Source organism: Bufo gargarizans, chromosome 9, assembly GCF_014858855.1.
Source record: "Bufo gargarizans isolate SCDJY-AF-19 chromosome 9, ASM1485885v1, whole genome shotgun sequence".
In the NCBI taxonomy this organism is placed as follows: Eukaryota; Metazoa; Chordata; class Amphibia; order Anura; family Bufonidae; genus Bufo; species Bufo gargarizans.
In genome coordinates this window covers 198,608,227-198,622,422 of record NC_058088.1, presented here as the reverse complement: position 1 = coordinate 198,622,422, position 14,196 = coordinate 198,608,227, and the positions used below count along the sequence as shown (strand labels likewise).

Sequence of the window (14,196 nt, the reverse complement as noted above, 5' to 3'; positions counted from 1 at the left end):
TCAGGGGAGAGGATGACTGTAGGACAGGAGAATACAGTCTATTGCCCCCTGTTATCAGCCATTTCAGGAAAGAGGATGACTGTAGGACAGGAGAATACAGTCTATTGCCCCCTGTTATCAGCCATTTCAGAGGAGAGGATGACTGTAGGACAGGAGAATACAGTCTATTGCCCCCTGTTATCAGCCATTTCAGGGGAGAGGATGACTGTAGGACAGGAGAATACAGTCTATTGCCCCGTTATCAGCCATTTCAGGGGAGAGGATGACTGTAGGACAGGAGAATACAGTCTATTGCCCCCTGTTATCAGCCATTTCAGGGCAGAGGATGACTGTAGGACAGGAGAATACAGTCTATTGCTCCCTGTTATCAGCCATTTCAGGGGAGAGGATGACTGTAGGACAGAAGAATACAGTCTATTGCCCCCCTGTTATCAGCCATTTCAGGGGAGAGGATGACTGTAGGACAGGAGAATACAGTCTATTGCTCCCTGTTATCAGCCATTTCAGGGGAGAGGATGACTGTAGGACAGAAGAATACAGTCTATTGCCCCCCTGTTATCAGCCATTTCAGGGGAGAGGATGACTGTAGGACAGGAGAATACAGTCTATAGCCCCCTGTTATCAGCCATTTCAGGGGAGAGGATGACTGTAGGACAGGAGAATACAGTCTATTGCCCCCTGTTATCAGCCATTTCAGGGGAGAGGATGACTGTAGGACAGGAGAATACAGTCTATTGCTCCCTGTTATCAGCCATTTCAGGGGAGAGGATGACTGTAGGACAGGAGAATACAGTCTATTGCCCCCGTTATCAGCCATGTCAGGGGAGAGGATGACTGTAGGACAGGAGAATAGTCTATTGCCCCCCGTTATCAGCCATTTCAGGGGAGAGGATGACTGTAGGACAGGAGAATACAGTCTATTGTCCCCTGTTATCAGCCATTTCAGGGGAGAGGATGACTGTAGGACAGGAGAATAGTCTATTGCCCCCCGTTATCAGCCATTTCAGGGGAGAGGATGACTGTAGGACAGGAGAATAGTCTATTGCCCCCCGTTATCAGCCATTTCAGGGGAGAGGATGACTGTAGGACAGGAGAATACAATCTATTGCCCCCTGTTATCAGCCATTTCAGGGGAGAGGATGACTGTAGGACAGGAGAATACAGTCTATTGCCCCGTTATCAGCCATTTCAGGGGAGAGGATGACTGTAGGACAGGAGAATACAGTCTATTGCCCCCTGTTATCAGCCATTTCAGGGCAGAGGATGACTGTAGGACAGGAGAATACAGTCTATTGCTCCCTGTTATCAGCCATTTCAGGAGAGAGGATGACTGTAGGACAGAAGAATACAGTCTATTGCCCCCCTGTTATCAGCCATTTCAGGGGAGAGGATGACTGTAGGACAGGAGAATACAGTCTATTGCTCCCTGTTATCAGCCATTTCAGGGGAGAGGATGACTGTAGGACAGAAGAATACAGTCTATTGCCCCCCTGTTATCAGCCATTTCAGGGGAGAGGATGACTGTAGGACAGGAGAATGCAGTCTATTGCCCCCTGTTATCAGCCATTTCAGGGGAGAGGATGACTGTAGGACAGAAGAATACAGTCTTTTGCCCCCCTGTTATCAGCCATTTCAGGGGAGAGGATGACTGTAGGACAGGAGAATACAGTCTATTGCACCCCTGTTATCAGTCATTTCAGGGGAGAGGATGACTGTAGGACTGGAGAATACAGTCTATTGCCCCCTGTTATCAGCCATTTCAGGGGAGAGGATGACTGTAGGACAGGAGAATACAGTCTATTGCCCCGTTATCAGCCATTTCAGGGGAGAGGATGACTGTAGGACAGAAGAATAAATTCTATTGCCCCCTGTTATCAGCCATTTCAGGGGAGAGGATGACTGTAGGACAGGAGAATACAGTCTATTGCCCCCTGTTATCAGCCATTTCAGGGGAGAGGATGACTGTAGGACAGGAGAATACAGTCTATTGCCGCCTGTTGTCAGACATTTCAGGGGAGAGGATGACTGTAGGACAGGAGAATACAGTCTATTGCTCCCTGTTATCAGCCATTTCAGGGCAGAGGATGACTGTAGGACAGGAGAATACAGTCTATTGCCCCCTGTTATCAGCCATGTCAGGGGGGAGGATGATTGTAGGACAGGAGAATATAGTCTATTGCCCCCTGTTATCAGCTATTTCAGAGGAGAGATGACTGTAGGACAGGAGAATACAGTCTATTGCCCCCTGTTATCAGCCATTTCAGGGGAGAGAATGACTGTAGGACAGGAGAATACAGTCTATTGCCCCCTGTTATCAGCCATTTCAGGGGAGAGGATGACTGTAGGACCGGAGAATACAGTCTATTGCCCCCTGTTATCAGCCATTTCAAGGGGGAGGATGACTGTAGGACAGGAGAATACAGTCTATTGCTCCCTGTTATCAGCCATTTCAGGGGAGAGGATGACTGTAGGACAGAAGAATACAGTCTATTGCCCCGTTATCAGCCATTTCAGGGGAGAGGATGACTGTAGGACAGAAGAATACAGTCTATTGCCCCCTGTTATCAGCCATTTCAGGGCAGAGGATGACTGTAGGACAGGAGAATACAGTCTATTGCTCCCTGTTATCAGCCATTTCAGGGCAGAGGATGACTGTAGGACAGGAGAATACAGTCTATTGCCCCCTGTTATCAGCCATGTCAGGGGGGAGGATGACTGTAGGACAGGAGAATATAGTCTATTGCCCCCTGTTATCAGCTATTTCAGAGGAGAGATGACTGTAGGACAGGAGAATACAATCTATTGCCCCCTGTTATCAGCCATTTCAGGGGAGAGAATGACTGTAGGACAGGAGAATACAATCCCCGGGAGAAGCACTGGGTACATTTAACCCTTGCAGGTGTTAATGTGAAGATGAGGGGTGACATCTGGAGGTGTGGCAGTAATGACAGGCTGGCACAGGGCAGGGGGCAGGACTGACAACATGGAGGCAGGAAGGGAGTTGCTGGGATCTACAGGGGGTGGGATAGAGACTGACAGATGAGTCCAGCGGGTATGAGAGATAAGTCATGAGTGGCACACAGTGAGCAGAGCTCAGCCTATCCACTGGCATGAGGAAAGGTGGGGTGGCAGTTAGCCTGTGATCATGGGGTGGCAGATGCCCTCTCAGAACTGGCTGCGCTCGGGCTGGATGACAGCGGTGCTGGTAAGCTGCTTTTCTTCTTTTACACCTAGGTTTTGAGTGCCAGGCGGCGACTGTCCCTCAGACAGTGGACTGTAAAGGGTTAATCAGCGCTGGCATCTGGTGTCCTGGAACAACCCCTGCCATGGATTACTCATGAGTGGCAGCTCAGGGGTTAAGTGCTTTGCCATGCTGGCGCCGACAGTTTACTTGGGACAGGAAACCTTCCTGACATCAACACATCAAAGTTAGTGACTGATTTTTTTTTAAGCAAAAGACCAAAGAGGTCACTACACATATTGAGGACTATGATGGGGCTGGGGCGCAGATATAAGCCATGGCCACCGCCTATTGTAACAAAGAGACGCACACAATGACGGTGTGCTTATATGGGTGAAAATAGGATTCATTGTATAGAGTGCCGCTAGAATGCTCACATCGTATAGAGTGGCGTTAGAATGCTCACATCGTATAGAGCGCCGCTAGAATGCTCACATCGTATAGAGCGCCGCTAGAATGCTCACATCGTATAGAGCGCCGCTAGAATGCTCACATCGTATAGAGCGCCGCTAGAATGCTCACATCGTATAGAGCGCCGCTAGAATGCTCACATCGTATAGAGCGCCGCTAGAATGCTCACATCGTATAGAGCGCCGCTAGAATGCTCACATCGTATAGAGCGCCGCTAGAATGCTCACATCGTATAGAGCGCCGCTAGAATGCTCACATCGTATAGAGCGCCGCTAGAATGCTCACATCGTATAGAGCGGCGTTAGAATGCTCACATCGTATAGAGTGCCGCTAGAATGCTCACATCGTATAGAGTGGCGTTAGAATGCTCACATCGTATAGAGTGGCGCTAGAATGCTCACATCGTATAGAGTGGCGCTAGAATGCTCACATCGTATAGAGTGGCGCTAGAATGCTCACATCGTATAGAGTGTCGCTAGAATGCTCACATCGTATAGAGCGCCGCTAGAATGCTCACATCGTATAGAGCGCCGCTAGAATGCTCACATCGTATAGAGCGCCGCTAGAATGCTCACATCGTATAGAGCGCCGCTAGAATGCTCACATCGTATAGAGCGCCGCTAGAATGCTCACATCGTATAGAGTGCTGCTAGAATGCTCACATCGTATAGAGTGCTGCTAGAATGCTCACATCATCTAGAGTGCCGCTAGAATGCTCACATCATCTAAAGTGCCGCTAGAATGCTCACATAGTATAGAGTGCCGCTAGAATGCTCACATCATCTAGAGTGGCGCTAGAATGCTCACATCATATAGAGTGCCGCTAGAATGCTCACATAGTATAGAGTGCCGCTAGAATGCTTACATCATCTAGAGTGCCGCTAGAATGCTCACATAGTATAGAGTGCCGCTAGAATGCTTACATCATCTAGAGTGCCGCTAGAATGCTTACATCATATAGAGTGCCGCTAGAATGCTTACATCGTATAGAGTGCCGCTAGAATGCTCACATCGTATAGAGTGCCGCTAGAATGCTCACATCATCTAGAGTGCCGCTAGAATGCTCACATCGTATAGAGTGCCGCTAGAATGCTCACATCGTATAGAGTGCCGCTAGAATGCTCACATCGTATAGAGTGCCGCTAGAATGCTCACATCGTATAGAGTGCCGCTAGAATGCTTACATCATCTAGAGTGCCGCTAGAATGCTCACATCATCTAGAGTGCCGCTAGAATGCTCACATAGTATAGAGTGCCGCTAGAATGCTCACATCATCTAGAGTGCCGCTAGAATGCTCACATCATCTAGAGTGCCGCTAGAATGCTCAGATAGTATAGAGTGCCGCTAGAATGCTCACATCATCTAGAGTGCCGCTAGAATGCTCACATCATATAGAGTGCCGCTAGAATGCTCACATAGTATAGAGTGCCGCTAGAATGCTTACATCATCTAGAGTGCCGCTAGAATGCTCACATAGTATAGAGTGCCGCTAGAATGCTTACATCATCTAGAGTGCCGCTAGAATGCTTACATCATATAGAGTGCCGCTAGAATGCTCACATCGTATAGAGTGCCGCTAGAATGCTCACATCATCTAGAGTGCCGCTAGAATGCTCACATCGTATAGAGTGCCGCTAGAATGCTCACATCGTATAGAGTGCCGCTAGAATGCTCACATCGTATAGGGTGCCGCTAGAATGCTCACATTGTATAGAGTGCCGCTAGAATGCTTACATCATCTAGAGTGCCGCTAGAATGCTCACATCATCTAGAGTGCCGCTAGAATGCTCACATCATCTAGAGTGCCGCTAGAATGCTCACATCATCTAGAGTGCCGCTAGAATGCTCACATCATCTAGAGTGCCGCTAGAATGCTCTCTTCATATAGAGTGCTGCTAGAATTCTCTTATTGTATAGAGTACAAATGTTCTCCTCATATACAGTTCTACTAGAATGTTATCATACAGACTGCTGCTAGAATGATCTCATGCAGAGTACAAGGTGCCCGTCTGTAATACAGGCTTGTGGCCCCGGAGCTCGTGGTAATGCTGACAGGGACATCCGCGGCTTGAAGGTGATGGAACAGCACCAAGATCCAATTATAGAGTAAAGCCGACACCTTCTCTGTCTGACTGTGTTTCAGGTCATGGTCGGGTCGTCTCTGCTGTACCCCGTCCTGTGGAGCACAATCTGGCAGCTCTATGGAGCAATTACCGGAAGCTACATCTCAGGCGCCCACTCCCTGGCCCTCATCAACTGCCCCAGCGAGCAGATAGCCAGAGAAATCGCCAGGTAAATATGACACAGCGGAGATCAGCGGTGCCATCACTGAGAATGCCGCCTATCCATTCACTAGAGATCAGCGGTGCCATCACTGAGAATGCTGCCTATCCATTCACTAGAGATCAGCGGTGCCATCACTGAGAATGCCGCCTATCTATTCACTAGAGATCAGCGGTGCCATCACTGAGAATGCCGCCTATTACTAGAGATCAGCGGTGCCATCACTGAGAATGCCGCCTATCCATTCACTAGAGATCAGCGGTGACATCACTGAGAATGCTGCCTATCCATTCACTAGAGATCAGCGGTGCCATCACTGAGAATGCCGCCTATCTATTCACTAGAGATCAGCGGTGCCATCACTGAGAATGCCGCCTATCCATTCACTAGAGATCAGCGGTGCCATCACTGAGAATGCCGCCTATCTATTCACTAGAGATCAGCGGTGCCATCACTGAGAATGCCGCCTATCCATTCACTAGAGATCAGCGGTGACATCACTGAGAATGCTGCCTATCCATTCACTAGAGATCAGCGGTGCCATCACTGAGAATGCCGCCTATCTATTCACTAGAGATCAGCGGTGCCATCACTGAGAATGCCGCCTATTACTAGAGATCAGCGGTGCCATCACTGAGAATGCCGCCTATCCATTCACTAGAGATCAGCGGTGCCATCACTGAGAATGCCGCCTATCCATTCACTAGAGATCAGCGGTCCCATCACTGAGAATGCTGCCTATCCATTCACTAGAGATCAGCGGTGCCATCACTGAGAATGCCGCCTATCTATTCACTAGAGATCAGCGGTGCCATCACTGAGAATGCCGCCTATCCATTCACTAGAGATCAGCGGTGACATCACTGAGAATGCCGCCTATCTATTCACTAGAGATCAGCGGTGCCATCACTGAGAATGCCGCCTATCTATTCACTAGAGATCAGCGGTGCCATCACTGAGAATGTCGCCTATCCATTCACTAGAGATCAGCGGTGCCATCACTGAGAATGCCACCTATCCATTCACTAGAGATCAGCGGTGACATCACTGAGAATGCCGCCTATCTATTCACTAGAGATCAGCGGTGACATCACTGAGAATGCCGCCTATACATCACTAGAGATCAGCGGCGTCTGGCTGGTGATTGGCGGGTGCTGTGCAGGCAGGGGTCAGTACCGTCAGGCGGTGTGCGGACATGTTTGTCTGATGTTCTCTGTTCTCTAGGGGGATCTTGGAGAAGAAGCTGGCGGCCAGTGTGAACATTCTGCCAAAAAGCTCATCACTGTGAGTACATGACTAACACCGCCAGAAGTGACAGCACAGGCGGAGGGGCTCCTAATGGGTTATCATAAATCATCCAAGAAACAGGGGGCGGGGCTGTGACTACCTCTGAGACAGGATACACAGGCAGGTTGTCAGCAGTAATAGATGTTCCTGTAGTATAAGGTGTGTGATCACATGTCATTATATCAGTGATGTCATCAGCAGGGCGGGGCGGTGACTACCTCTCAGACAGGATACACAGGCAGGTTGTCAGCAGTCATAGATGTTCCTGTTGTATAAGGTGTGTGATCACGTCATTATATCAGTGATGTCATCAGCAGGGGCGGGGCTGTGACTACCTCTCAGACAGGATACACAGGCAGGTTGTCAGCAGTCATAGATGTTCCTGTAGTATAAGGTGTGTGATCACATGTCATTATATCAGTGATGTCATCAGCAGGGGGCGGGGCTGTGACTACCTCTCAGACAGGATACACAGGCAGGTTGTCAGCAGTAATAGATGTTCCTGTAGTATAAGGTGTGTGATCTCATATCATTATATCAGTGATGTCATCAGCAGGGGGCGGGGCTGTGACTACCTCTCAGACAGGATACACAGGCAGGTTGTCAGCAGTCATAGATGTTCCTGTAGTATAAGGTGTGTGATCACGTCATTATATCAGTGATGTCATCAGCAGGGGGCGGGGCTGTGACTACCTCTCAGACAGGATACACAGGCAGGTTGTCAGCAGTAATAGATGTTCCTGTAGTATAAGGTGTGTGATCACGTCATTATATCAGTGATGTCATCAGCAGGGCGCAGCTGTGACTACCTCTCAGACAGGATACACAGGCAGGTTGTCAGCAGTCATAGATGTTCCTGTAGTATAAGGTGTCTGATCACATGTCATTATATCAGTGACGTCATCAGCAGGGGGCGGGGCTGTGACTACCTCTCAGACAGGATACACAGGCATGTTGTCAGCAGTAATAGATGTTCCTGTAGTATAAGGTGTGTGATCACGTCATTATATCAGTGATGTCATCAGCAAGGGGCGGGGCTGTGACTACCTCTCAGACAGGATACACAGGCAGGTTGTCAGCAGTCATAGATGTTCCTGTAGTATAAGGTGTGTGATCACATGTCATTATATCAGTGATGTCATCAGCAGGGGGCGGGGCTGTGACTACCTCTCAGACAGGATGTACAGGCAGGTTGTCAGCAGTCATAGATGTTCCTGTAGTATAAGGTGTGTGATCACATGTCATTATATCAGTGATGTCATCAGCAGGGCGGGGCTGTGACTACCTCTCAGACAGGATACACAGGCAGGTTGTCAGCAGTGATAGATGTTCCTGTAGTATAAGGTGTGTGATCACATGTCATTATATCAGTGATGTCATCAGCAGGGCGGGGCGGTGACTACCTCTCAGACAGGATACACAGGCAGGTTGTCAGCAGTCATAGATGTTCCTGTAGTATAAGGTGTGTGATCACGTCATTATATCAGTGATGTCATCAGCAGGGGGGGGGGCTGTGACAACCTCTCAGACAGGATACACAGGCATGTTGTCAGCAGTCATAGATGTTCCTGTAGTATAAGGTGTGTGATCACATGTCATTATATCAGTGATGTCATCAGCAGGGCGGGGCTGTGACTACCTCTCAGACAGGATATACAGGCAGGTTGTCAGCAGTAATAGATGTTCCTGTAGTATAAGGTGTGTGATCTCATGTCTGATCACATGTCAGTATATCAGTGATGTCATCAGCAGGGCGGGGCTGTGACTACCTCTCAGACAGGATACACAGGCAGGTTGTCAGCAGTGATAGATGTTCCTGTAGTATAAGGTGTGTGATCACATGTCATTATATCAGTGATGTCATCAGCAGGGCGGGGCTGTGACTACCTCTCAGACAGGATATACAGGCAGGTTGTCAGCAGTAATAGATGTTCCTGTAGTATAAGGTGTGTGATCACATGTCATTATATCAGTGATGTCATCAGCAGGGCGGGGCTGTGACTACCTCTCAGACAGGATACACAGGCAGGTTGTCAGCAGTGATAGATGTTCCTGTAGTATAAGGTGTGTGATCACATGTCATTATATCAGTGATGTCATCAGCAGGGCGGGGCGGTGACTACCTCTCAGACAGGATACACAGGCAGGTTGTCAGCAGTCATAGATGTTCCTGTAGTATAAGGTGTGTGATCACATGTCATTATATCAGTGATGTCATCAGCAGGGGGTGGGGCTGTGACTACCTCTCAGACAGGATACACAGGCAGGTTGTCAGCAGTCATAGATGTTCCTGTAGTATAAGGTGTGTGATCACGTCATTATATCAGTGATGTCATCAGCAGGGGGTGGGGCTGTGACTACCTCTCAGACAGGATACACAGGCAGGTTGTCAGCAGTCATAGATGTTCCTGTAGTATAAGGTGTCTGATCACATGTCATTATATCAGTGATGTCATCAGCAGGGCGGGGCTGTGACTACCTCTCAGACAGGATATACAGGCAGGTTGTCAGCAGTCATAGATGTTCCTGTAGTATAAGGTGTCTGATCACATGTCATTATATCAGTGATGTCATCAGCAGGGCGGGGCTGTGACTACCTCTCAGACAGGATATACAGGCAGGTTGTCAGCAGTAATAGATGTTCCTGTAGTATAAGGTGTGTGACCTCATGTCTGATCACATGACATTATATCAGTGATGTCATCAGCAGGGCGGGGCTGTGACTACCTCTCAGACAGGATACACAGGCAGGTTGTCAGCAGTCATAGATGTTCCTGTAGTATAAGGTGTGTGATCACATGTCATTATATCAGTGATGTCATCAGCAGGGCGGGGCTGTGACTACCTCTCAGACAGGATACACAGGCAGGTTGTCAGCAGTCATAGATGTTCCTGTAGTATAAGGTGTGTGATCACGTCATTATATCAGTGATGTCATCAGCAGGAGGCGGGGCGGTGACTACCTCTCAGACAGGATACACAGGCAGGTTGTCAGCAGTCATAGATGTTCCTGTAGTATAAGGTGTGTGATCTCATGACATTATCTCAGTGATGTCATCAGAAGGGGGCGGGGCTGTGACTACCTCTTAGACAGGATACACAGGCAGGTTGTCAGCAGTCATAGATGTTCCTGTAGTATAAGGTGTGTGATCACATGACATTATATCAGTGATGTCATCAGCAGGAGGCGGGGCTGTGACTACCTGTAAGACAGGATACACAGGCAGGTTGTCAGCAGTCATAGATGTTCCTGTAGTATAAGGTGTGTGATCACATGTCATTATATCAGTGATGTCATCAGCAGGGGCGGGGCTGTGACTACCTCTCAGACAGGATACACAGGCAGGTTGTCAGCAGTCATAGATGTTCCTGTAGTATAAGGTGTGTGATCACATGTCATTATATCAGTGATGTCATCAGCGGGGGGGGGCTGTGACTACCTCTCAGACAGGATACACAGGCAGGTTGTCAGCAGTCATAGATGTTCCTGTAGTATAAGGTGTGTGATCACATTACATTATATCAGTGATGTCATCAGCAGGAGGCGGGGCTGTGACTACCTCTAAGACAGGATACACAGGCAGGTTGTCAGCAGTCATAGATGTTCCTGTAGTATAAGGTGTGTGATCACATGTCATTATATCAGTGATGTCATCAGCAGGGGGGGGGGGGCTGTGACTACCTCTCAGACAGGATACACAGGCAGGTTGTCAGCAGTCATAGATGTTCCTGTAGTATAAGGTGTGTGATCACATGACATTATATCAGTGATGTCATCAGCAGGGCGGGGCTGTGACTACCTCTCAGACAGGATATACAGGCAGGTTGTCAGCAGTCATAGATGTTCCTGTAGTATAAGGTGTGTGATCACGTCATTATATCAGTGATGTCATCAGCAGGGCGGGGCTGTGATAAGGCGGTATTCACATGGGGTGGTAGTGATGCAGTGACGGTCGACCACAGTGTGTGTTACCCAGAAGTTTTCCTCAGTTTTTGGGGCTGTAGCAGACGGTGCGGTGACATTTTCTGGGACTTTTTTAAATAGATATATTTTTAGGTCGGGTTCACACTGTGTCCGGTTCCGATCCGCCGAGCTCAGTTTTCCACATTTTGCACCCGTTTTAGCCAATTCCGTCTACACTTTGTGTAGGACTTTTTTTCCCCATTTAAAACATGGCTAAAACGGATGCAAGTTGTGCGGAGCAGAGGCTGACGGTACAGAAGACGCCATGTCGCCTCCTCCTGTAGAGCCCTCGTGCGGGGTCCTGTGGGTGAAGGGAGACCCCGTACCTGCGCAGTCACATGACCCCTCATCTCTACCAGTGAGATGAATTGCGCAGTTTCTGTATCTGAACAGTTAGGTTATGTAACAACGAGGCGCTGGTGACGAATACCGCGCCGCCATATTAACTCTTCCTCCTGTGCTTATTGTTAATGTTCGTATTCCGCAGCTACATCTGGAAGGGCGAAATCGAGGAGTCCAGCGAGGTGCTGCTGGTAAGTCACCGTAAGTCGCCGTTTACAGCAGGAAGGGGGCAACATTTATATCAGGGGGAGCGCTCTATATACTGTCTACCGGTCCACACACCGCCAGCGGGGCTCTATATACTGTCTACCGGTCCACACACCGCCAGCGGGGCTCTATATACTGTCTACCGGTCCACACACAGCCAGCGGGGCTCTATATACTGTCTGCCGGTCCACACACCGTCAGCGGGGCTCTATATACTGTCTACCGGTCCACACACCGCCAGCGGGGCTCTATATACTGTCTACCGGTCCACACACCGCCAGCGGGGCTCTATATACTGTCTACCGGTCCACACACAGCCAGCGGGGCTCTATATACTGTCTACCGGTCCACACACCGCCAGCGGGGCTCTATATACTGTCTACCGGTCCACACACAGCCAGCGGGGCTCTATATACTGTCTACCGGTCCACACACAGCCAGCGGGGCTCTATATACTGTCTACCGGTCCACACACCGCCAGCGGGGCTCTATATACTGTCTACCGGTCCACACACCGCCAGCGGGGCTCTATATACTGTCTACCGGTCCACACACCGCCAGCGGGGCTCTATATACTGTCTACCGGTCCACACACCGCCAGCGGGGCTCTATATACTGTCTACCGGTCCACACACAGCCAGCGGGGCTCTATATACTGTCTACCGGTCCACACACCGCCAGCGGGGCTCTATATACTGTCTACCGGTCCACACACAGCCAGCGGGGCTCTATATACTGTCTACCGGTCCACACACCGCCAGCGGGGCTCTATATACTGTCTACCGGTCCACACACAGCCAGCGGGGCTCTATATACTGTCTACCGGTCCACACACAGCCAGCGGGGCTCTATATACTGTCTACCGGTCCACACACCGCCAGCGGGGCTCTATATACTGTCTACCGGTCCACACACCGCCAGCGGGGCTCTATATACTGTCTACCGGTCCACGCACCGCCAGCGGGGCTCTATATACTGTCTACCGGTCCACACACAGCCAGCGGGGCTCTATATACTGTCTACCGGTCCACACACCGCCAGCGGCGCTCTATATACTGTCTACCGGTCCACACACAGCCAGCGGGGCTCTATATACTGTCTGCCGGTCCACACACCGCCAGCGGGGCTCTATATACTGTCTGCCGGTCCACACACCGCCAGCGGCGCTCTATATACTGTCTACCGGTCCACACACCGCCAGCGGCGCTCTATATACTGTCTACCGGTCCACACACCGCCAGCGGGGCTCTATATACTGTCTACCGGTCCACACACCGCCAGCGGGGCTCTATATACTGTCTACCGGTCCACACACCGCCAGCGGGGCTCTATATACTGTCTACCGGTCCACACACAGCCAGCGGGGCTCTATATACTGTCTACCGGTCCACACACCGCCAGCGGGGCTCTATATACTGTCTACCGGTCCACACACCGCCAGCGGGGCTCTATATACTGTCTACCGGTCCACACACAGCCAGCGGGGCTCTATATACTGTCTACCGGTCCACACACCGTCAGCGGGGCTCTATATACTGTCTACCGGTCCACACACAGTCAGCGGGGCTCTATATACTGTCTACCGGTCCACACACAGCCAGCGGGGCTCTATATACTGTCTACCGGTCCACACACCGCCAGCGGGGCTCTATATACTGTCTACCGGTCCACACACCGCCAGCGGGGCTCTATATACTGTCTACCGGTCCACACACCGCCAGCGGGGCTCTATATACTGTCTACCGGTCCACACACCGCCAGCGGGGCTCTATATACTGTCTACCGGTCCACACACCGTCAGCAAGGCTCTATATACTGTCTACCGGTCCACACACCGCCAGCGGGGCTCTATATACTGTCTACCGGTCCACACACCGTCAGCGGGGCTCTATATACTGTCTACCGGTCCACACACAGTCAGCGGGGCTCTATATACTGTCTACCGGTCCACACACAGCCAGCGGGGCTCTATATACTGTCTACCGGTCCACGCACAGCCAGCGGGGCTCTATATACTGTCTACCGGTCCACGCACCGCCAGCGGGGCTCTATATACTGTCTACCGGTCCACGCACCGCCAGCGGGGCTCTATATACTGTCTGCCGGTCCACACACCGTCAGCGGGGCTCTATATACTGTCTGCCGGTCCACACACCGCCAGCGGGGCTCTATATACTGTCTACCGGTCCACGCACCGCCAGCGGGGCTCTATATACTGTCTACCGGTCCACGCACCGCCAGCGGGGCTCTATATACTGTCTGCCGGTCCACACACCGTCAGCGGGGCTCTATATACTGTCTGCCGGTCCACACACCGCCAGCGGGGCTCTATATACTGTCTACCGGTCCACACACCGCCAGCGGGGCTCTATATACTGTCTACCGGTCCACACACAGCCAGCGGGGCTCTATATACTGTCTACCGGTCCACACACCGCCAGCGGGGCTCTATATACTGTC

At 50.5% G+C, this 14,196-nt stretch overlaps 1 protein-coding gene across 1 annotated transcript in view; it reads left to right on the top strand.

Annotated features, from left to right (window-relative positions):
- The first annotated feature begins 3,032 nt into the window (after positions 1-3,032).
- Positions 3,033-14,196, top strand: part of LOC122919613 (protein CutA homolog) — a 30,561-nt gene continuing 19,397 nt past the window's right edge. Inside the window, exons 1-4 of the mRNA XM_044268732.1 lie at positions 3,033-3,205; positions 5,797-5,945; positions 7,161-7,220; positions 11,675-11,720. Of these exons, the coding sequence (XP_044124667.1) occupies positions 3,146-3,205; positions 5,797-5,945; positions 7,161-7,220; positions 11,675-11,720 (315 nt within the window). The 5' untranslated portion in view covers positions 3,033-3,145. The remainder of the gene's footprint in view (positions 3,206-5,796; positions 5,946-7,160; positions 7,221-11,674; positions 11,721-14,196) is intronic.